General features: G+C 38.3%; 1 protein-coding gene across 4 annotated transcripts in view; it reads left to right on the top strand.

Moving 5' to 3' along the window:
- The window catches only part of samd4a (sterile alpha motif domain containing 4A), a 63,776-nt gene that overhangs the window by 31,330 nt on the left and 7,086 nt on the right, over positions 1-25,360 (top strand). For 3 of the 4 annotated variants that reach the window (XM_077714041.1, XM_077714042.1, XM_077714043.1), the window contains 10 exons: positions 1,583-2,161; positions 5,882-6,166; positions 8,981-9,090; positions 9,671-9,757; positions 11,183-11,426; positions 11,499-11,584; positions 11,812-11,930; positions 12,063-12,270; positions 16,595-16,721; positions 19,659-19,742. In XM_077714041.1, the coding sequence (XP_077570167.1) occupies positions 1,583-2,161; positions 5,882-6,166; positions 8,981-9,090; positions 9,671-9,757; positions 11,183-11,426; positions 11,499-11,584; positions 11,812-11,930; positions 12,063-12,270; positions 16,595-16,721; positions 19,659-19,742 (1,929 nt within the window). The remainder of the gene's footprint in view (positions 1-1,582; positions 2,162-5,881; positions 6,167-8,980; positions 9,091-9,670; positions 9,758-11,182; positions 11,427-11,498; positions 11,585-11,811; positions 11,931-12,062; positions 12,271-16,594; positions 16,722-19,658; positions 19,743-25,360) is intronic. The other variant, XM_077714044.1, reaches the window with a different exon arrangement.

Genomic DNA, 25,360 nt, shown 5'->3' with positions numbered 1-25,360 from the left:
AGTTTCTGTGACTCTTAAAGTGGTATTTCCTGTCACGTTGAAAAGGCCAATGCAATTTAAAAGGCCTGAATTTGGACTGAATAGGATCATATTTGAACCTGTGTATGTCTTGAGAATGTTATTGATTTTCTATCATATCTTTTCTGAAAACCTTTGGATGCGAGGGAGTAAATAGCGAACCAAGAATAAGAGTTCCAACCATATATTTGTTTTTTGGGGGGCCCCTCCTAAACCTTGTCTATTTCTTGAAAAATGAAAGTAAACCTTGTCGACTTAAGTGTTTGAGTCTTTCCATCTGCTACATCAGTATTCTAGTGATGTATTCAGTCATAGCAAGTGAACATTGTTGCAAAAAGTTTTGCCTCACCATGGCTTAAATATATTTGGCATAGAGACAAATATGTTTTAGATTGACTTCATATATCAAAAGGAGATGAGATCATTAAGGTCATGTTCATATTCATGCAATCATAAGTCTCCCAAAATGGAAGTTATGCTGTGTCCTGTTTGGTCCTTTCTACTTTTTAGAGAGCTTTCCAAAACTGTTCCCCTGACCTTTTCTAGTGCTTGTCTAAGATCATGGCTAACTACAGCCCTCTAACAACAATAGCCATGACCTCAATATTATGTTTAGAAGTCCACCACCTTGCTGTCCAGTTTACATAAAGGAAATCTTTGGATGGCAAAAAAAAGGACATTGCATGACGTGACGTCGTCTCATTAGTCATATTTTTGTTTATTTTTAGCTGTGATGCTGACTTTCAGTAGGCTAATGTGCTGTACTGAAACATACATTTTTACAATTGAACAGGTTGAGGTACCACTGTATACAGTAATCTTTTGAATATCGCGGCTTCACTACATTGCAGATTTTTCTGGGGGGATTTAAAAAAAAATAAAATTATGTTTTTCTAAGTTCATAAAAATGTGAAAATACACACTAAAACTTGCAAGTGGAAGCCACTCCCCTGTCCTCTGCTTGCTACTAGGACTCAGCATTTGAGTAAATATATATATATATATATATATATATATATATATATATATATATATATATATATATATATATATATATATATATATATATATATATATATATATATATATATATATATATATATATATATATATATATATATATATATATATATATATATATATATATATATATATATATATATATATATATATATATATATATATATATATATATATATATATATATATATATATATATATATAAAAATAAAAATTATATATATTTTTTAAATAGAGGGGACCCTACTTAGCGGTTTTTCGTTTATCGCGGCCATGTCTGGTGTACATTTAACCACGGTTATCGAGGAATTACTGTACAATGCAAAGTTTTTCTCATCATTAAATAATTATTTAATCAAATGTACCTAATGGCTATCCCTTTTGGAGTTTTAGAAAATAAAACTTAAGATAATACATACAAATTAAATTATTTTATCTATTGCCCTAAAATTAACCTCTAAAAAATGTTGGAGTTTATTGACATTGTATAAAAATTTTGAAGAGTGTGACCATGTTCTGTTCTCTTCTCTTTGTCTTCCTACAGAGGTAATCAGCCAGTGGCAAGGCGAGGCAAAAGAACTTGTCATCTCACTTGTCCTCAACCATTTGCCACTGCTTAAACCAGGCAATGTAGAAGCCAAGGGCGAATATATGCGCTTGCTACCACGCATACTTGCGCACACAATTGAACGTGGCCGTCACCTAGAAGAGTCTCGCCAGCTCTTGTCCTATGCCCTCATCCACCCTGCCACCTCCATCGAAGACCGTGCTGCATTGGCTTTGTGGCTCAACCACCTGGAGGAAAGGGCTGCTGCCACAGGAGACTCACTCGAAAGGCCATCGCCCGCTGGCCCACATCACCGTCAGTCCACTCCACCATCTACCCTCACATCATCGGGATCCTCCACAAACAGTTCCTCTTCAAGTAACCCATATGGGTTGCATCACCACCAACGCTATGGCTCAGATGATCGCCTCAATGGGTGGCAAAGCAGCAGAGATTCAGGGCTGGGGGGAAGCTGGCAGCAGCAGGGCTGTGAGAATGGACACCTGCCTCTCTACCCATCATCCTCTGTGCCAGCAACCATCAACACATTAGGAACTGGTGGAAGTGGCAATGCCAGTAAGTGTACTTTCCTTTGTTATATATCATGTTCAATTTCTATTGTTATTTTTGGGAAGTGGATGGTTAGCTTTCATTTTGTCCATGAACTTCAGTAAGTTTAGCACAGAATTCATGACACTTTCAACTTGATTATTTGTCCCCTTTGTGTGAAATTTGATTGTCGGGCAATCTATCAATTGGCGGTTTGTAATCTGCTGTTAGAGCGCTATTGACGTATTGGGCACCCATTCTTTAAGCAGTGCCAAACCATGCCAATGTGAATGTTGAGCCACTAAGCCCACACTCTAGAACAAATTTTCTGGATGTTTTTCGCACAAAGTCGGAAAGCTCGTAAGATGTCTACCCCATTTATGTGTGTGTATCAGTGTATGTGTATCAGTGTATGTGTATCAATGTATGTGTGTGTGTATCAATGTGTGTGTGTGTGTGTGTGTGTGTGTGTATCAATGGGTATGTGTGTAGGTGTGTATCAATGGGTATGTGTGTAGGTGTGTATCAATGTGTATGTGTGTAGGTGTGTATCAATGTGTATGTGTGTAGGTGTGTATCAATGTGTATGTGTGTAGGTGTGTATCAATGTGTATGTGTGTAGGTGTGTATCAATGTGTATGTGTGTAGGTGTGTATCAATGTGTATGTGGGTAGGTGTGTATCAATGTGTGTGTGTAGGTGTGTATCAATGTGTGTGTGTGTAGGTGTGTATCAATGTGTATGTGTGTAGGTGTGTATCAATGTGTATGTGTGTAGGTGTGTATCAATGTGTATGTGTGTGAATATATGTACAGTGGTACCTCTACATACGAACACTTCTACATACGTGCAGCTCGAGATACAAGGAACATTTCGAGCAAATAGGTATCTCTAGTTACGAGAAAAATTTTGAGATGCAAGATAGCCAGGTCTTTTTGGCGCATCTCTCGTCTATAACAGATATCTGAGAGCACTGAACGGTTTCTTCACACGTGATTCGCCTACACATGGACCAGAAAACGCACAACGCGCATGCGCAGGGAAAAAAGAGGGCTTTCTGCCCTGCCACCTTTCGTAAAGCTGTGTCGATGTATACAGGCCACAATCCATTCGCAAATAGTGTCTAGCTGGTAGCTAGCGTAACTTTTCCATGCTTCGTCAAGCTGTGTTGATGTCGATGTTTACAAGCCACAATCCATTGGGTGTATTGACAAAATAACTACATTTCCCACCAGGCACTGCCCAGTACTTTTTCTACCGCAAAATAGTGGAGTTAGGGCTGCTTGCCGTAGTTGTGAGAGTTGTAGAGGATGGTGTACCCTATCGAATGATTAATTTTATTTTATAGTGATAACAGTTTTAGTATTGGTCCCCATATAAAGCGCACTGGATTATAAGGCGCCCTGTCTATTTTGGAGATAATTTTAGACTAATGTGCGCCTTATAGTTGTGAAAATACGGTTTATGTATGTATGCATGTGTATATAGATATATTTTGAAAAATAATTTTGAAAGAAACAGCCATTCGTCCAATGTTTTTTTTTGCCAAGACTATGGCTAGTTTTGCACTTAGTATTACAATGATGATAAATTATTCTTGGTAAGCTGTGGAGAAAAATAACCACAAAACCATGTTCTGAGCGCAGTTAGTCTGTCGACCAGTTGCATTTTGAGAAAAGCCTTCAACTCCAGGTAACTACAGTGTTTGCGTGTGTGTGTGTGTGTGTGACATGAAAGCGAATACAGTGAGAAGGCTGGCCTTTTCAAACTAAGCATAACTATGGTCAGAGCAGGATATTTTCAGAAAAGAATGCAAGGGCTCTGTGTTTTTTTTTTCTTGCTGGGACATGAAAGAAACAGCTGAGGGCTTATAAATAAATACATATTTAAAACCCTGCTGGCAGGCCTAAGAAATATCATCTTATATTTTATACTCCTTGGAGCCATGGAGCTGCACATCTCAAGGTTTCAGAATGAAGGAACCACAGGTATTAACAGCACAAAATTAAAGGAAAATATTGGTATAGCATTGAAGAACAAAGAATTGTGTGTAATTTTTCCTCAGATACGGCTTTTAAATGATGATCGTGTGAGTCATCTGTGTAGCAACCATTCTATTCTATTTTAGTCGAAACGGTAAACACGTTACAAACCGGAGCGCTTACACAAATTTTTAGGCTAATATTATTTTCTCTCTCACTGCCATATGTACTATTGACGGGACAATCGGCTTGACCACGGCCCATAGTTTGAGCATAAGCCCAAGCCACAGCAAAGCATGCCATACATCATTTCCCTTGTAAGGCAGCCTACGTGGGAGACTGTATTTAGGGTAAATGGCTAATATTTAGGGACTGGAACATGAAATGTTCGATGGGCAGCTATTTTAAACAGACCTCATGAAGTACTATACATAGCGCCAACACTAAGACCACATGTAGGATAGGAAAAGAGGCAGGAGTTGATGCATTTTACTCCGTCAAATTGGCCACAGATATCAATCTTTTGTCTTGACACCAGAAAGTGTCTCATACATTAGCTTGACTGTAGTGGTAGTTGTTTGACATTTTTAAGTGATTGTCAGCCAATCCAGGGTGTCTCCCGATTCCCATCCAAGTTTAATTTTCCTACGAGCATAGTAGTATGGAATCCGGATTGCTAGGTATTATTGGATTGACTTTAACTTTGTTGAAATACAGTGGTATCTCGAGATTCCAGCTTAATTAGTTCCGGGACAGAGCTTATATGTCGATTTACTCGTAACTCAAATAAATGTTTCCCATAGGAATGTACCAACTATCTGAAAAAAACAGGATATTGGATTGGAAAGACATTTTTATTTGTTCTAATTCACCATCTATTAACAAAGTAACAAATAACTAGTGCTTTAATGGTACTAAAATGTGTCTAAGAGTACTGAAATTAGACAGATTTTGCGGTTGGGCAAGAGAGAGAGAGTGGGACATTGTGAGGGGAGAGAGAGACTTTTTGCATGGCAACGCGCTCGTAACATAACAAACAAAATCAAATGAACTTGGATTATGATGCAGACACTCAAGAATAAATTTAATCTCACTTTACACTAAACTTAATTCTAATTTTGTATTAACTTTTGATACCTTTCTTCTCCTATGTTGGCTCTCTTTGACCCACCTCCACCCTGATTTTCAAATGCAACCTATCGAGGGTTGTTTGCTTTTGTCTTCCCTTCAAAATATTCCCAAAATGTTGCACACAAGTGTCCTCACAATAGGATAACGCACGGCCACTTGCCAATGAGTAGTATATATGACTCTCGTATTAGCGATCGCCTCGCCATTCGCAATGACGAACGGGGAAAAAAAACACTGAAAAAATGCAAAGCTCCGCCCGGTGCTTGTTGAGACATTGCACGAGGGAGTTGCGATCAGAGAGACATTCCACGAAGGAGTTGTGACCAGAAAGAGCAGCCTCTCGCGTCCGCTTTATGCTCGTATATCAAAAATTTGTCTCCTATTTCAAGATAAATATTTACCCAAAATTTTACTGTTATCTCAAATTGCTCGTTTGTCGGGGCATCTGTATGTTGAGGTATTACTGTATTGTCACTCACTAATAAATAGATGGGGATGTTCTCTTTCGAAGTTCATTGCGTAAAACCTATGTTGAATGAATTGCTCAAAACAATTCAAATGCAACTTAGAATTGTTTTGTTTGAGCTACCATTACTTTGAACATCGGAGTAAACGTTACATTTCTTGTCTCACAGTCCTAACGAGTGGAAGTGGCAACCAGCCACACAGTCCACTGAAGCGATCAGTGTCACTTACTCCACCAATGAGTGGTCCAAGCAACCATCCTATGGGTCCTGTCTGGTTGTCCCAGGAAGATCTACGTAGTAGTAGAGGCCCACCCCCCGATCACGCTCCGCTTTCCCCCCAAAGCAGCATTGCTTCCTCCGGCAGTGGAGGAAGTGAACATCTGGAAGAGGCCAGTCTAGGAGGTTTAAGTCTTCATCGCAGTTCCTTCCATGAAGAGGGTAGCGGCATGAGGGGTGAGTCGGATGGGATTTATTTCATGCCCATTTAAACTAAGCATAGTCTTTATCAAAGGAGTAGTTTTTAATTCATGCTTGACCCAAACATGTATAAATGAAATGGCATATTATAATGTAAATGATTATTTCGGTGATCAAATTGATGGAAGTTATCATAAGCGGAGGACGCAGATGGCATCAAACCCTCGATCTACGAAAGGCGAGGCCCATATGCCAACTACTACTCCACCGAGTCACCAGGAAAAAAATTAATGGTTAAATGTTTAATGACAGTTTTAATGTCTTGCATGGGAGTTAGCTGTACGCATGGGAGTTAGCTGTACTGTCACTGTGGCTGTTTATATTGTTGTTTATTCAGACCATGCAGTTGAACAGGAAAATGTTTTGAGAGTCAAATAAAGAATGGCGAAAATAGTGATACAAAATGATTGAATACTCACGATGCTATCTTATCTAAGAACTGTAGTTATCTATATGACTACTCTTCCTGAGGGGACATCCTACAAGGAAGGAATAATGAAGTATAAGATAATGTATTTGAGGTCAGTTAGGCATATGATGGAGTAAGTTAGGTACAGAAGCAATGTTAGTAATGTGTAGTGAGGAAACAATTATTGGGACAAATCACCAATGACTTTTTATGAGGCAACATCCTACTTTTAGCTATTTTATCATTATTCCTGGCATCATGAGTGTTGTGTACCATTAAGAGTCTGGTGACACGTTTCACCAATCCACTGCGGGGCAGAGAGGGCGTGACCTCCACCAATAACTCACCGTAGCTATCCACACAGATGAAGAAGACCCTAACCCATGACCTACACACTAGGAAAAGTGGGACCTACCACCCTACTATTATGATTGCAGAGTGCCTGATTGGCAACTATTAACCCGGCTCCATGAAAGGATCGTCACCAGAGGACATTGCGGGGTATGCGGTAAAATAGGGGAGCTTAGTCAGGGAGCAGTGGGTTAGCAATCCGATCCCTCATCATAGCACCCTCAAAAGAGTATGATACATGTAGTTCATTAAAAAAAAAATAGTGTGACCGAGGCTGGACGGGCGACGCAAGCACTTGACTAGATGATGCCCTCCCACGGCCCCAACCACTACATACAGTTTAATATATGATGCATTAAAATCGAGGAGGACCCCAAAAACCTTGATTGAAATGTGAATGATGAATGGATAGCTGTCTGGATATATGGATGGAGAAATTTAAATACCACATTGGTGTTTAACTCACTAAGAATAAAAAGGGAATATTTTTGTCATAAACTGTTTTTTAGCACTTTTGCATCGTTTACAATCCATAAAAGTTTCGAAAAAATCAACATCAGATTCTGATAGCTATAGTCTGCATGTTACCCTGTTAATGAATCCCATACCTCATCCAAGGGGTCAGGGTTGTAGTCCCTAAGTTCCCATCCCAAATCAAGAAGAAAATTGCATTTTTTTGCATTTGCAACTAGTGGTGTGCAATGCGTGCGGTCAACGTATGGGGTCAAATGGGGAAATGCATGAGCTAGGTACGACCAATAATTAGCTGCTTTGCGATCACGTGGTTTATGCATACTGGAGTGTTTGTGTGTGCGTGCACTGCACAGACTCACAGTATTTGACTTTGAACGCATGGAGAAATGCTCGCAATGTGGGTGTAAGCGTGCAGGTGCCTGTTTTTCTGTGCGCATGCATTTGCAAATTTCTTGAGCTCTACAGAGAGTAGCTGAGGAAAATTACTGCCAGTAATTCTGGTTCGGCAACCAATGATTGATCATTTTTCAACATATAGTACATGAAAATAAATATTTGTATTGTAAAAGCTCAACTGAAAATATAGCTATGGAAATATATATATATATATATATATATATATATATATATATATATATATATATATATATATATATATATCCATATATATATATATATCCATATATATATATATATATATATATCCATATATATATATATCCATATATATATATATCCATATATATATATATATATATATATATATATATATATATATATATATATATATATATATATATATATATATATATATATATATATATATATATATATATATATATATATATATATATATATATATATATATATATATATATATATATATAATATTCCAATAATTCTCAACCAATTATTTATTGCCGATGCCTGTTCACCAGGCTTGCGTGGGTTTTCTTTGGGTTCTGGTTAAACACTATTGCCCTTTGGAATTAGCGTGATTGGTTGACCGACGCATTGTTCCCAGCGATTGGTTGGCCACTAATTCAGGCTGTCTGTTGGCTGGGATAAGCTTCCGTCCCCCCGACCCTTGTGAGAGTAAGCGATACAAAAAAATGAATGAACTCTAAGATACTATTCAAATTGGCATATATTTGTCTTATTGTAATTGTTACCCCCTATATAGACACATTCATTTATTCATCCTCCATACCGCTTACCCTCACAAAAGCCACGGGAGATACTGGAGCCTACCCTTGCCAACCACGGGCATCAGCGGGGAGACCCTGAATTGGTTGGCAGCCAATTGTACTGCCCACCGAAACTGACAACCCCTCACACTCAAAATCACACATCCACCGAGTGGGAATCGAACCCAGACTTTGCGTACCTAAGTCAGGCAAAAGAACCACTTCACCTTGAGGTGGCATATGTAAATTCCAACCTCTTAAAAGATGTTTTGAAAAATATTCAAATTGTGTTTACTCTTGTATTACATAACCATTGTCCATGACCATGAAATGCTGTGCCAATTGACAGTATTTATGTGTTTGTTGCAGATGTTCCTGGATGGTTAAAGAGTCTCCGTCTTCACAAGTATGCAGCACTATTTTCCACCATGACATATGATGAAATGATGTCACTTACCGAAGATCAACTCGAGGCACAGGTATTTCTAATTATTGTTAACCGTTGCATTGCTAGTGCCAATACCTTTGGGGCTCAATTTATGCCTGCCTTACTAAATTTAATTTCCACGGAGAACCCAGGTCAATAAATTTATGATAGTGTTTTTAAGCCTTCCTTACTTCCACTCAGTGTCTAACATTCATCATTACAGCTCAGTAGCTACAATTTTGTGATAACTATTCCATAGCGGCCCGTACTGTTGATTGCTCTTAAGAGAATAGGTCCCACACAATCGCTCCTACAAGCACGTTGGGATGAAATTAAACAGACAAAACCAAGGTCCTGAAACTGAACTAATAGGACCAGTTACATTGCTTTCTGTTGCAGGCTAGCATCTCTAGCACATCTTGTTAAACGTGTGATGATATAGAAACTTTTGGGAGAGGAAAAAAAGATGAAGATACAAGAAACGCTAAACATGATACACACCACACACTATACCCTGTCATCTCCACAAAAGCAATCAGAGAGCAACATCCGAACTGTTTCTTTCTCGACACCTACTCAAGAGATGAATTAGTAATTTTGCCATGGATGGTTGTATTTTTTTTTTTTGACAGAAAGTCACCAAAGGAGCGCGGCACAAGATTGTTATTAGTATTCAGAAGCTGAAAGAGAGACAAAGCCTACTGCGCAGCCTAGAAAAGGTTAGTATTAGCATGTACTCCGCCTCATGCCCCTGCAACACTTGTGAGGATAAATTGGAAGGAATGTGACCAAATGAATGATTGACATTTTTAATATATCGTATTCTCATGACTAAGGCGCACATAAAAGTCTTAAATTTTCTCCAAAATAGACAGGGCGCCTTACTATCCACTGCACTTTATATATGGACCACTACTAAAAAAAATTATCACAATAACTGCGGCTAAAAATATGATGCGCATAATAGTCGTGAATATACTGTACTTTTCCGAAATAGTTGCTTTCCAAAAAAAATAGTGACAATTTTTGGGGATTTCCGGATTTTAGAGAGCTTGTCCGTAGTCCCAGAGTTTGCCTTTCATTTCCGGGTCAACTCATGAAATTTCGGAGTAGTTGGCAGCTCTGCCGTTGTTTTATACCTGCTCTCAACGGCCAATTCATTGCTCCCCTCTGATAAACTAGTAACCCTTCCTGAGTGGAGCACGATCTGTCTTTTGTCTTACGCCAATTAAGATATGTAACATTCAGGTTAGCAAGACATGAAATTTGTGGAATTGTTTGTGTAAGCAATGTTTGAGTGTTCAAAGCCTGTTCATTGAGTGTCAGTGCAAAACTTTCGGAAAACCTAATCCAGAAAGATGTACAATGGTACCTTGACATATGAGCAGTTCGAGATACAAGTACATTTTCAAGCAGATCATTATATCTAGATATGAGACAAATTTTGAGATGCAAGAAAGCCAGGTGGCCAAGACATGAGAGGCTGTTTATGATTTTATCGTCTTTTTTGCCCCATCTCTTTCGTGTATAACAGTTATCTACGAGCACTGGGCGGACAGAGCGTTGCATTTTTTCTGTTTTTTTTTTCCCGTCACTCAGCGCGAATAGTGGAGCATTCGCTATTACGAGGAGTATATATTACTTTTCGTTGGCAAATGGTCATGCGTCATCCTATTGTGAGGAAATTTGTGTGGATCACTTTTGGAATATTTTGAAGGGAATACAAAAGCAAACATCCCATCAATAGTGAACGTCAGGGCAGAGGTGGGGCGAACAGCCAACCCGCCCAGGAGAACAAAAGGTATAAAAATGTTAAACAAAAGTAGAATTAAATTTAGTGTAAAGTCAGATTAAATGTATTTTTTAGTGTGTCTGCATTGTAATCCAAGTTCATTTTTCAGAAACATGTAATTTGCTAATACAATTCCACAGCAAAATCATTAAAAAGACACTTGTTGCTTAATATTTTTGGTTTTGCTTTGAAAACCACTTACTCAGAGCTAGAAATCAAATTGAGCTTTTAACAATTATATTTTTATGGATATAAAGTAACAAATGATTACCTCATTATACACGTTTTTTCTCTTTTTAAATGAATCCTTTTCCGTGCATCTATTTTGATCTGTACTACTTCCCACTGCCAGGACGTATTAGAGGGCAGTAATCTGCGTGTACCACTGCAAGAACTTCATCAGATGATCATGACACCTATCAAGGCTTTCAGTGGTGGTGAGGAGAAATCCTTGCAGCGCCCTCCCATGAATCCAGATTCCAAAAACTCTACCCCTGGGTCCCACCTCACTGGAGGAGGTGGAGAAGCTGAGGCGAGCTCAACTGTCATTGCTGAGGGCGATCTACCAAGTCAGTTTACCCGTGTTATGGGAAAAGGTGAGTTAATGACCTGTTCAATGTAGAAATTGTCACTCAATACAAGTTAATAATTTCCAAAATGTATCTCAGTTTGCACTCAGCTATTGGTGTCAAGGTCAGATGAGGACAACATCAGCTCCTACCTACAACTCATTGACAAGTGTCTTATACATGAGGTAAACATTTGTTGATAAACATCTTTGTCTGACATTTTACTAGGTTAGGTTTGCTACATTTTTTGTGGTGCCTGAAAGGATACTGAATAATAGACATACAGCAGGCATTTATTTATATGCCTTAAAATTTAAACATAAACTATTTTTGGACATTGGCAACATTGAATTGGACAATCAATTAGACTCACACACCCTACTGAACTTTCTTCTGTTGTCTTACCCATCAGTCCTTTAATGAAACTCAGAAGAAGAGGCTGCTGTCATGGAAACAACAGGTCCAGAGGCTGTTCAGATCCATTCCGAGAAAAACGCTCCTTGACATTGCCGGTTACCGACAACAGAGAAGGTATGTATTTTTTTATTCAGTACACTTGACTCACTATTTACAATATTCAATGTGTTTATGGCATTTTTTTTCAATTAACCCCATACAAGGGATAAGGGGAAAAAAAACTAAATTTCACGTTTTGTCTTGTAGCATTCGTGGATTTGGTCAGTCTAACTCACTCCCCACCACAAGCTGTGTCGGGAGCAGTGTAATGGCACGTAGAAGCCTTCGGCAGTTCCAAATGCCCTCAAGGAGCTTACCAGGGGCAAGGCTCGGCCTGCTGGGCAGCAGTGGTCTGCTGGGACCCACACCTCGCAGCAGCAGCAGCACACCCACCGGACCTAAACAGGGGAGACAGGTGAGTCACATCAACGGGTATTAAGACAACTGTACACAAGTTAACATCATTATTGAAATGCAATCAATAAGTAAATGAAGCAAGAAACGCTGTAGTCTTTCATTAAAAAAATAAAAATAAAATTTAAATAAGATACAAAATGACTTTAACCTCATAGCATTTCAGATTTGAATCTTATTATATAGTACAATGTTCATCATATTTCAATTTCAATCTCGAATTATTAAGATTTTTCTTTTGGAATACAGTGTTCCCTCGCTTATCGCGGTTAATGGGGACCGAGACCCCCCGCAATAAGTGCATTTCCGCGAAGTAGGGGTGCCTCTTCAAAAATGCTTAAAGAAACGTGTAACACGTACACAAAAGCACCACCAAGCAAAAACATCATAGTACTCCGTAGGGGGGATCTTCTGCAGTTTTTTTGCACAAAAGAAACATCGTAATTGGGAGTTGTGAACATTGATTTTTTTGGGCGGTGAAGATGCGCCTGGAAACAGCCATGACGTCATCAATGCGATTCCTGAACTTTCACCATGTTATTGACCATTTCTTTGATGCAATTACTAATTCTTATTGAATATTTTGTTTCCACTTCTTGTAAGATGATGTAATTTATAATTTTAATTTAGTATCTCTACATTTTTTATTTATTTTGTTCCTGAAAAAAATCTGCGAAGCTCTGAGTCCGCGATAGCTGAAGCGCAAAGTAGCGAGGGAACACTGTATTACAATGTACGTGTTCTTGGTAAATAATTTTCTGTGGCACACCGGAGCACCACTCCCGGCACACCAGTATGCTGTGGCACAGTGGTTGGGAAACACTTCCTTAGAATGCGCAGAATCCTTAAGAGGCATTTTCAACGCCGAATTAAAATGCTGGAATAGCCACGGACGGCGCTTTTGCCTTCTTGACATTAACTTTTTAATTGGGCAAATAACCCATTTATCTTATTTACACGAGGTGGCAATCCACCTGCACTAATTTATAACTTAATCGCAAACCCAGGTATGGTGAAATATTTTACCTGTACAAAGACGATGAACAGACAAATTCCCAAGGTTGAAGTTCCACAACCGCGTTGCTGCCATATGGATTTTGTGAATGGCGTTACTGTGGCATATTGAAAGCCAAACATAAAATAAGATTAAATTGTTTAGGACATACCCCAAATTCATCGGGTTACTTGTACTAATAGCTTCTCCTTTCCACTATTTTTTTATTCACTTATCGGGACTTTTATTTTAGGCACAGAAATACCTGACATTAAGCAAAAATATATAACATGAAGTAGACTACATGTCTTCTGATAGCAAGCCAATTTTTTTATTAACCTCGCTGTTGCACCCCTGTGCAATAGTAAAAGGGCACGTTCTTAATCTCTCATTAAAGCATTTCACTTACATAATGAACTTCATGAGTTCCTAAAGTTAAAGTTCCGAAAGTGATTGCAGCAGACACCGAATGGAATTAGTACAAATCCTTCATCACATCCTGTTGAATTGTCATGTTTGCCATCCTCAGTCACTTATATGTGCCAAAGCTGCTGCCATTATCTTTATCTGTAAACTAACAGCTTTGCCTCACTTGATTATCTCACATCTACTATCAGATGAACAGGGGCACTAACAGCCTAACTAGGAATAGCATGTTTACAATTAAACAAGCAGGTAGTTTAAAAGCAAGGAAACATTTGTATTTGTTAGTTCTTGTGACTAACAATTATCTCGTAACAAGTACTTTAATTTGCACCACTTTTTGACACAGAAGTGAATACAATATTTTTTTTCAAGTGATTTTATTATCTGGGGGGGGGGGGGGGGGGGTGTTTTGATCCAGTCTTATTGCCGTCACCCACTTTAATTGCCCTCTGTTCTTATATGTACATCACACCATTAAACATCTCTGGCCAATTAAATTTGTCACATAGGTTATGTTGAATTTATTTTTTGATTTAACAGAACATGATGTAGTCAGGCTTGGGTGTGATAAGTGAAAATTAACTTTGATAATGCATTTTTTTCCCTTTTAAACGTTTTCTTTCCACTAAATTGCATCGACTTTTCGAAAATGAACAAAGGCAACTCAACTATGAATATACAATAAATTAAAAAAATATACAATTCAGTACCAGTTCTTGAAACGTATAGAAAGCTGCCTGAACACCCCTCTCCAATAATAGGTATTCTATACAGTAATAATAACTACAATTACAGCCTACTATGGTTGGCATTTTCCAAGTTAGGTTCCCGACTGTTTTTTTATTTTAGTTCATGTGCATGTCTAACCATGGCTTGCTATTTAGCAATTGTCACAAAGGTGGAGAAATCCATACACACAGGGGAAGAAAGCTTTGTGTGTGGTTAAAAATAAATACAATATGGAAAAAATATTTCCATGGATGTTTACAATGAATTAGATTGCTAAATGACAATAGAAATTGGTTCTTTTCTTCATATTGCAAGAATACAGGCAGAGAAAAGGGTGTGGTGTTGGCATCTGACAAATGAAGTGAGGTATATGGAACTTGTAGGGAAGTCACCACACATACCATAGACCTTGCATCAGTGCTCAACACTGAAATAGGAGGAGCTACGAACCTGATTCAAGCACATCCTGGCATGCTTTCGTCTGGGCTGACCCATTTCGTCGGAAACTGACGTCTTTTTCGTTCTCTCACACGTACTCATCCCATACAATTGGAGGAAATACCTCAGTTCCTTTTCCCTGTAAATTCTTGTGTGTCTACATTGTAGTTGTGGACTAAGTATACTAGAGATCGACATGTGTGTCATATTTTGGCAAAGATGTTTGTGAGGGAGGGTGGGTCAAAGACGTACAGAGAGACAGAGTGAGAGAAGCAGTGAGAACAGTGCATAGGCATTTCCTGTTTTTCCCTTGGCCAGCGGCACTGGAGGGCCATGAGGGGGATCGGAAAGGGAGCGAGCGAAGGAGACCGTTTTTGTGTCGGAGGTATAATAGGCAGATTACTGTGTGGAATTTGTATTGTTAGCGTCTGTCAAGTGTTTGTCTGATTGACCTCCAATCAATCTTTTTGGAATGATTTTGAAACAATTGATTTTTATTGAGGCCTGGGTTCAAATCCAGGTCAGTCCACCTGTGTGGAGTGTGCACGTTCTTTCCGGGCCTGTATGGGTTTCCTGCGGGTACTCTGATTTCCTCCCACATTCCAAAAACATGCATGGCAGGGAGATTTGACACTAAAAATGGCCCCTAGTTATGAGTGTTAATGTGCATGGTTGTCCGTGTCCTTGTGCCCTGCGATCGCCTCGCCACCGATTCAGGGTGTCCCCGGCCTCTTGCCCTGAGTCAGCTGGAATAGGCTCCACAACCTCATGGAGAGCGAATGCGATGAACATTCTGACATTTTTCTGTCACCAAATTAGTGATTTTGACCCCAGAATTCATTTTTGGACACTGTTATTACAATGTTCCCTCAAATTTCACAGATAATATAGACCAGATTTGGCCGCTATAATGAAAAATCTGCGAGGTAGCATCATCCCTATTGTATGTACAATAGATACTTGTTTTCACGTCCGTACAATATCCCAGAGTGTTAATATTAAACAATAACTTACATGCACATGTAAATTCATAATATTTCGTAATATTGTTTATATGATTGATGTGTAAATACTTTAACTAGAGCGCTGACAATAGTTTTTCTCTGCTTAATATTAACTCAAAATAATGAAGACACCTGAGCAGTGTATTAGGGTTAAGCGAAGATGATGATTTAGTGCACAGGTTATTGAGAGATTTATTCCAAATCAGGTAAATCCTTTTTGAGAAGTGGCATCTGGTCAGCAAGAGGAGGTTCTAGGCTTTAGGCACACAAGGAACACATTTTGTACAAATATGGACATAACATCGTTAAAACGATCCCCAAATTCAATGGCTCTGACCATGTCACCAATCTCCGGAAACTCTTTGTTGCCATATTGAAGATCTCTTGCCGATTTTCTCAAAGTACTTGGACCACATTCTTCATCCTCGTAGCCGTAATTTTTTCGGGGGAAATCCAATTTATAAACCAGCTACCGCCCTGTGTCGTCCAACTGTGTTTTCCGCCCAGAGAGCTCCAATTCCAGATCAGGCTGACGCCGCCCCCAATATAATTTGTTAAATTCTTGATACACCACCTTCCCGTAGGTTTTTAAATGAGTGGTGTTTTGTTGAAGCAACTGCAGTCCACTTTAGGCTTACTCCAGAAAGCCAACAATTTGTATTTTGGTAATGTTATCTAACCCCATTCTTTTTTTCTTCCATAAGTACGGTAAATTGTTTCTATATTTTCTTCAGGGTCTGTGGTTTGCTAATCCTGGAGGCAGCAACAGTATGCCGAGTCGAACGCACAGCTCTGTGCAACGGACACGCTCCCTGCCAGTTCACACAACACCACAAACTATGGTCATGTTCCAACAAGCTGGTAAGAACGTTTTCATTTTTTCTTCTTCTTACAGAATAACTCAAACTTGCATTTTCAGCTTTATCCCAATCGAATTTGCAAATTGAACAATTTTGGCCCACTCTTCAGTGCATAAGTGTTTAAATTCTGCAATATGAAATGGTTTTCCAGCATGAGCGGCCCGTTTAAGATCTTGCCTAAATTGCCCCTATGAATGAGTGTGAGAGTGAATAATTGTCCGTCCCCCTTGTGCTCTGTGCTCAGCTGGCCACTGATTCAGGGTGTCCCCCCGCCTCTTGCCCAAAATCAGCTAGGATAGGCTCCAGCACCCCTGCCGTGTCCGCCGTGAGGATAAGGCAGTACAGAAAATGAATGAATGAAAAAATTAAATGTGGTAACTCCAACAATCACCCTTGTTGAAACCTGAAACTATAGTTGACCTGAAAAGCACCTTACGTCAGACTATTTGACTTGTAGTGACCTAGAGTGGAACTTGGATCTAACAACACAGTTTGTCCTATGTGACTTGAGTTAGCTTCAGCTGTCTCACATGTACCATAGGAACACTTGACGGAAAACTGGGACTTCTTCCACTTTCTTTCATACCAGGTTCTCATAGGTTGTGAGTGGAGAATGTGTGTGAAAGAGGAAGAGAATGGGGCAGGGTAGGGAAAGCTTGAGCGTCCCACAATGGGGCTCTGTGCAGTGACGACGACTCTCTGGCCCACTTTCCTGCCTGCTCTCTGTCTCTGTCTCTCTCTCTCTCTGTCTCTCTCTGTCTCGCTCTCTCTCTCTCTCTGTCTCTCTCTGACCAATTCTTTTTCTTGACTATCTCGTCCCTCCCTTCTTCCCTCCTGACTCCGCAGTCATCCTCACGTAGCACTCCCAACCAAACCATATTCACAGTCGCCCTCCTCCTGCACATATATGTACAGTATGGCTTAAGTGTTTGCCAGGAAACACATTAATTGAGGTACAATATAGTAAAAAGATGGAATGTCTGTGTCCCAGTTTGTTGTTCTTGGTCTTTGTTCCCAGGATAAGGGAAGTGAGAGAGTATGTGGATGTGTTTTGGAGGGAGGCTGGTCATTGAAGCCTATAAATAGCCTGCTGTGGATGACCGCCTAACTCAGCTTTTCTCTCTGACCACAAGGGATTTTCACTGCCTCGTCTGTATTGAAGACTCAGCTAAAGACTGAATAGCTAGACAGGGTTGCTTGGTTGCACTACCCAAATATATGCCTAACACGCCCTAACTCTTTAACCTCAACCCAACCCTCTCCTAAACATACTTCACTCAGTTCAAGAGCCGAAGCTGTGGCAGTCAACAGAAACTGTTACCTGGGAGATCTAAAAAGGAACACGCTCTCTGCAAGATGATAATAATATAGTCATGTGTATACTGTTTTTATAAAACATAGTATGTAAAATCCTTCATCCAGGAGTCGCTGAGGCTTGAGTGGCACCTCCTGTCTTGTCATTTGAAGAATAAACTATGCATTTATTTTATTGAGGAGCAACTATTATTTCTTGATTCTAATTGCAAAATTTTGAGCTTTTGCAAAGCAAAGACATGTTATTGTCCTAACTCAAACACAGCCGCATTTATTTTTGGGTAAACTGAACAAAGTGTCTTTCTGTCTGATGAACTTTTTTTTTTTTTATTTAAGTGACTGTGAACAGTTTAAAATGTCAGTTCATTTTTGCTCAGTGTGAGGTTATCCTATAGAGTATAGAAGGTCTGGTAGTATTGTCTTGAATATGGAATATAGTTTAGTTTAAATGCAGAAGGGCTATTTCATATGAACTCAAGCATAGGTTACAAACTCAATTTTTGGGGGATTTTGGACATCAATGGCTGGGAAATTAATTAAAGGCTGGAGTTTGGCAACCAGGATCATTCTGGCTGTGTTTTTTTAAGGTTAGATTATACTGTCAGAATTTTTATTTTTAATTTCTAAATGTTTTACTTTTTCAGGCTCGATTGTGAGGAGAAGAGTACTTTTGATAAGAAAGATTGTGTATATAAAAGTTGTAATGAGGGTAATAGGCTCTAAAAAGTGGTCTGGATTTACATGTTTGCAATTTCCAGGTGGTGGGGCCTATGGTTAAATGAACCCTTTTCTACAAAATTTTTATACACTTTGTTTGACTGGCTCCATATTCTGAAAGCCTGGGGCAGAATCATCTTGGTTACCAAATGGCAGCTTTTAAATAATTTCCTAAATATTGACTTACAAAAGTTTCCAGTTTATGATTTTGCCTTTGGTCATTACGTGGTATCTTCAGATTAAATTTGAGTCAAATCGGAGTCGGTCACCTGCAAAGCTTTGACAATTTTGATTGAGTTGATCTTGAATGACCCTTTTTAACCCCACAGTGGGGGATAACTGCAGTATCTTACAATTTCCTTCTCAGTCTGGTTCCTACTAGATTGGTACTGCACATAAAGGACTACTGAACAGTGTTTGGTTTAATTCCTCATGAAAAATAAGACGATTCAAGTAAGAATTTTAGCCATTTTTCCTCTGTATGCCAAGTCTTTCTAGTAGGGTTTCTCAGTGTACCATGGTATCCATTAAAGCCCAAGGGGCTTCTGAGTCCAAGAGACATCCTCAACTAAACCCGTTATTTAAAAGTCACACAACAGGATGTGCGACTGACTCCCCTTCTTACAGTAAAAACCATGACAAATTGTGACAAAATGTGTAATAAAATTCAAACGGACTATATGGTGCCTTCCCTTGCACATGATTGGCGTATTTTGGTGAGAGCTCGAGATATTTAATCATACTCGTAATTATATATGACCCTGACTACTTTTCAATTGTTATTCAAGTTGATTGTTTTTATACATGAGATCAGCATGAATCTGACATAGGGGTGTTTTAGATGCAGTTTTAAACTATTCAGTTTAATCATAGTTTTTGTATTCTTTGTTCTTTTTCTTTTCTACAGATCTTCAGTTGCCGGTTACAGAGCCAGACATCAACAATCGTCTTGAATCTTTATGTCTAAGTATGACAGAGCACGCCTTGGGAGGTAATATTTCTTTAGATGACCTTTCTGCATGACTATAAATGTTTTGGATTTGAATATACAGTAAAACTTTGAGATACAGGCTTAATGCATTCCGGGACAACACTTGTATGTCGATTTTACTTGTATCCTAAATCAACGTTTCCCATTGAAATGAATTAAATACAAATTAATTTGTTCCCACTTTTTGGAAAAAAACACCAAAAATAGAATATTACAATGGAAAAATATATTTTTATTGGTTCTAATTCACCAGCTACTAACGGAGTAACAAATAACTACCCAGTGCTTAAACTAAAAGGAGATATTATTCAGTACAACATGAAGTGCGCGGAGGGGAGAGAGAGAGAGAGACACTTTTTTGGACGACAGCGCGCTCATGACATAACACAAATCTAAAATTTACTTCGATGAACTTAGATTACGATATAGACACGCTTAAAAATATGTTTTAATCTTATTTTGCACTAAACTTACTGCTAATTACTTACTTCTACTTATTTAGTTTGAGTTTTTTTCTCTCTTTGCCTTGCTTGCACCTTCACTTTTTAGCCGGAGTTTTTAAAAGGAACTCATATGGTGTTGTTTCCTTTTTGTAGCAACCTTCGAAATATTACGAGAATGACTGACACAAATGTCCTCATAATGGGATAACCAGGTCCTCCTCATATTGGCGAGCCAGCTTGGTCACACGTACACCATGTTTTTCGATTATTTCGTGCTTAATATCGATTGTTATCATACGCCTTTTCTCCGCACTACCCTTCATTGCAGCTGCTTGTTTTGGGCCCATTGTTTTTCCCCGTAATTCTGCAATGACTAAAGCAAAAGCACGGAAAAATGCAATGCACCGCCCAGTGCTCGTAGATATGTTTACACGAGGGAAATGTGTCTCGTATCTCAAGGTGAATATTTGTCGGAATTTTACTCGTATCTCTAATTCCTCCTATGTTGGGGCACTCGTATGTCAACGTAATACTATACTTAGAAATATAACACTGGAACACTGCTGGATTTTGACCTATGCACATCACTCCTGATGTTTTCTTCTCAGCTGAGGCTCCATGTTGTCTTGTTAATTATTCAACATTCTCTTTGAACCAATCTCCCAGGGTTTGGTTACAGTCATTTTTGTCCTCAAGGTGATTAATAATCTTTTTTTTGCGATTTAGAGCCACTGTGTCATGCCAATTAGCTTTGACTGACAACTTTGAAAGTCAGTTTAAACCTACTTAATCTCATCTGCATTTTACCACCAGAAATACACAGGCTGAGAGACTGCTATCTTATAGTATAAGTTTCCATTACAGTGTCAGTTCATCTGACTGAACCCCTGTGCTACATATCCATTTGTGTCATGGATCCTTATTTAGATGTATTTAAATACAGTACGCAATTTAAATGAAAAAAAAACGCTGCCAATGATGCATGGCTATTCAAAGAGTGAATGTGCAACATATTTTCACTAGAGTTCATTATCTTAAATATGTCACTCTGCTAAATTATCATTTGTGATCTGGTAAATTTGCAGATATACCTTCGCCTGCCGCGTTAATCACCTCTGTTACCATTTTCTTCCATATATTTACGTGGGAGCTTACGTAATACAATGAACTGTACACACATCACCACTTCAGTAGTGTGTGTAAAATAGGTACTCTAATAAGAGAAGGATAAAAATATATTAGATACTTAATATCTTCAGTTACATATACATAGTGTTATACCACACGTTATTGGTGTATCGTATAAAACATTTCACATTGTCACACGCCTGTTGCTGTGTAATTTTGTAACATAGTCAAATTAGTGCAAAAGAGTGTAAGGGGGAGTGAAAAAGTAGTATAGCAGCTTTTTTGTGAAGTTTTGCCAATTGATTTAGTGGAATATTACCGTATTTTCTTGAATATTGACTGCCTCCGCGTATAAACCGTATCCTTAAAATCTTCTTAAAATCGTTGAAGTTTAGGATTTCTCTCGTATAAGACGCCCACCGCCTGATTCACAATTTTCACCTATATATTCAGGGTTTTAATAAGGCGTGTTACTTTGGAGGGAAAATCTTAAGAAAAATCATCGCATGGGGTATTTCTGAGATGCTGTATGAATCAAAAGTATCATGTGCTGGATTTCACATTCCAAAAGGGTGTTGCCTGTATGTGGACAAATTAAAAGAGAAAGTCACCTAAGCAGTACAACCAGGAAGTGTGGCCGTAGCGGTCTAGTGTTAACCAATTAGATGGTGTGCACTAATAGCATGAGATACACATTACGCAGGTATCAATGCTGATATTTTAATAATCGACCGCAAGTCCTTCGATCAGCCTTAAACAATATTGGGATGTGCTGACATGGTAAACACTACTGTAATATGTATCAAGGCTACTCTCATATAGGCAGTCAGAGCACGTTTAACTACGGTAAGATGTCGGTGCCCTGAGCGAGCAACGTTGCGTTTTATGTAAGGTATGGTTTATTGATTGCTTGAATTTCATGCATAGACGTCAAAATAAATTTCGTTTAGCGTTTTATCTGTTTACCGTTTTCTCTACTTTGAAATTAATGACCATATCAGCATTGTCTTGCGTTATGGCGTTTCATCTTTGTAGGCTTGCATGTAAAGTCTAATTTGTGCGCATACAAGTCGTACGCTTGATTCAGTCATCTTTTTTTTGTAACAAATATGGTATAAATGTGAGAAAATACAGTACTTCTGACATCTCTGAAAAAAAACCTAAAAGCTATTTAACTAAATTACTCTATATGGAACTATACTAACTATACTAAATCCATGCATATAGTACCAAATTACCTTAAAGATTCTATTAAATAATTGAATGTGTCTAATGTGGGATTTGAAGGTGTTTGTGTGTGTGCGTGTGCATGCGAACTCGTAGACACGTGTGTACAAAGTGTCCAACAAATTTTGCCCAAGTTTACAGTCATTGCCACCCCCACTCACCTGTACCTCAACTGCGATGAGGACAGTAGAGCCTCAGTGCTCCGCATTGAACTTTGGACAAGTGGTGCTTTGTGTCTGTGTTTGGCTCGGCAGTCAGAAAGCCGTCGAATGCTTGCTTAAAAAGGAGACACCTTCATTCATTAAAAATAAAAAGTAAAAAGGTCAACGGTCGACTCCTCAAATATTAGTGTAGAATTTTTTCCTACGTTGTATTGTGTTTTTTTTAACATTCCTGGAATTTGTTGTTCATTTTCAACTATACAGTTGTACAATGTATTTCACGTTTTTTTTTCTTCAGAAAACATTGGTGTTCGAGAAGACCACATTTTTAAAATAGTCTAGTCCAGTGTTTTTCAACCTTTTTTGAGCCACGGCACATTTTTTACATTGGAAAAATTTGTGGCACACCACTAACCAAAAATTTTGCTAAATGACACTCTGTATAGTATATTTACTACAGCACGGACACTGGACAATGACATCATATTTGCAGAAAACTATTAATAAATGTTAATTTAAAAAAAAAGGATATTGGATAATTTCTCAAGGCACACCTGACGATCTCTCACGGCACACTAGTGTGCCACGGCACAGTGGTTGAAAATCACATTGATAGAGATTTTTAAATTCTAACCATGATTTTTTTTGCCATTGGCTAGTACCTAAACTCCTAAAGTATTGAAAAAAGAATTTAACAAACCAACAAACAAATACAAGTATATCATTTTAAAACATACTTTTGGTTCAATTTACTTAAATTTGAAAAAATATCAGTTCCGGCTATTTTTTTTTATTTATTAATAAATTCAATTTAAAAAAAAAATCTAAAACAGCCAAAGGGTAAAATAGTTAACTCTGTTGTAGTATGTGACCTCTTCAACTTTTTTCTGCTCATGGCGCGAGTTGAAACAATCTAGTCACATAACTTAAATCAAATTTTTTTTTTTACCTGGTGTTTACATTGAAGTGAAAAAGCTTGGCACTCCGCCAGTTTTACAAATCATTTGTTAGAAGTCTGTATTTGTGTTAGAGTGAATCTGATTACTAATTTTCAATAGGTTCCTATTTGTCACAGCACCACCATTTTTTTTAGGTTTTCCCCAATCCAATGTATTGTGGTGCAACAGGTGGTCCAATGTCTTCCCTTGCTGTCTCAAAGCACCAACTTCATGGTCAAATCAGACTGAAATGACTGACTTTGAATTGAAGAGGTGTCAAAGATTTATAAATAAACTCACAAACATGTCCCTAATTTAAACAAGCCCCCAAAAATTAAACTTGACCACTCACCCACCTTGAGCCTAAATGCTAAAATCTTGAAGGGTGTTTGACAGAGATCCTTAATTTTCGAGACATTGCATCCTGCTGTTGGGGGTAACTTGAAAACTATTTTTTTTTAAATTCAAGTGTTTCTGCTCATGAGATTTGCATTTTTGAAACCGTTACCTGTTACCTTGTATTTCCCATATTTAACAGATTTTGAATTTAAATATATGCGTTGTCATTTGTTGCTGATGTCAATATAACAAACAAATCACTCTTGGGAGTCGTTGTTGTATCAGACTGCTGTATTGCACTGATTTAAGTGAAACAATCTCACAGGGCCATGTGGTGTTACAAACTTGGGTCTGGACTTGGCAGACAGCAAAGGGGCTCGGGCTTTCACTGTCATGGCCGGGGAATACATCTGTCAAAATACTGATGAAAACTCTCAGAGGAAAAACAACAGTTTGACAGCTGTTGCATCGAGCGCTAGATTGGAAATTGAGAGCAAACAACACACTTTATTCCATAAAATTATACTAAAATCCCTTTTTAAATATACTGAAATTAGCCATGTATTTTCTGCCTTTATTATTTGGTTTTCTGGCATGTTTTTGCAATTTGTGCCTTAACCGTTTGTCTCCCTACATCTTGCTGGAATGTATTTGTGGATGCTTTGCAACAGTTCCTAGTTCATCATCATAAACTTGATGAGTTGTTGACAGTCACACCATGAACTTCACTTTACTGTTTTTCATTACAGTATAACAGGAAGTCACTGAGTGTCCAATTTAAAAGCCTAGACAATTCATTCTAAATATGCCACAAATCCCAATTCCAATGATGTTCGCAAACTTTTTATACAATACAAGGAATTGCTAATCGTTAGCAAAAATAATTTGTTGGAGTGCTCGTGTCTCTGTTGTGGGACTGATAAAAATCTGGATGCTCTTTTTCTTCTTTGGGCCTCAGAACACAGTCCATGATTCGTTGGGAGAAAAAAATGTATTGGAGTTATTCAACATCAGAATGTTTTGGCTAGAGAAGCTGATTCTTGGTTATATTGTTGATTATCTGGATTATGAAACCATTTGACATTTTTTACATGCATAGTTGATCAGAAAGTATGGAACCTTGCCCCTCCAAGAGATTTGTTTCCAGTTAACCTGTGGAATGTTTCTGTGATTTATTTTTTATTTTTATTTTTGCTTTTTTCTCCACAATCTATTGTTGCTATGGGATTAGTTTGGAATTGGGTGCTAGACAAAACAAAATCATTTATGCTTTTGCACTGGATCTAGGCAAGGAACATGATCTTTATAACACCCAGACTACTGAGGGACTAAGCGGTAACCTCAGTCTCAGTCTGCAGAAGGTCCCCACCTTGGGGACTTCC

The sequence above is a fragment of the Stigmatopora nigra genome, chromosome 3, assembly GCF_051989575.1.
Source record: "Stigmatopora nigra isolate UIUO_SnigA chromosome 3, RoL_Snig_1.1, whole genome shotgun sequence".
Taxonomy (NCBI): Eukaryota; Metazoa; Chordata; class Actinopteri; order Syngnathiformes; family Syngnathidae; genus Stigmatopora; species Stigmatopora nigra.
The sequence above is the reverse complement of the archived record's forward strand: the minus strand, read 5'-3'. Positions and strand labels throughout refer to the sequence as shown.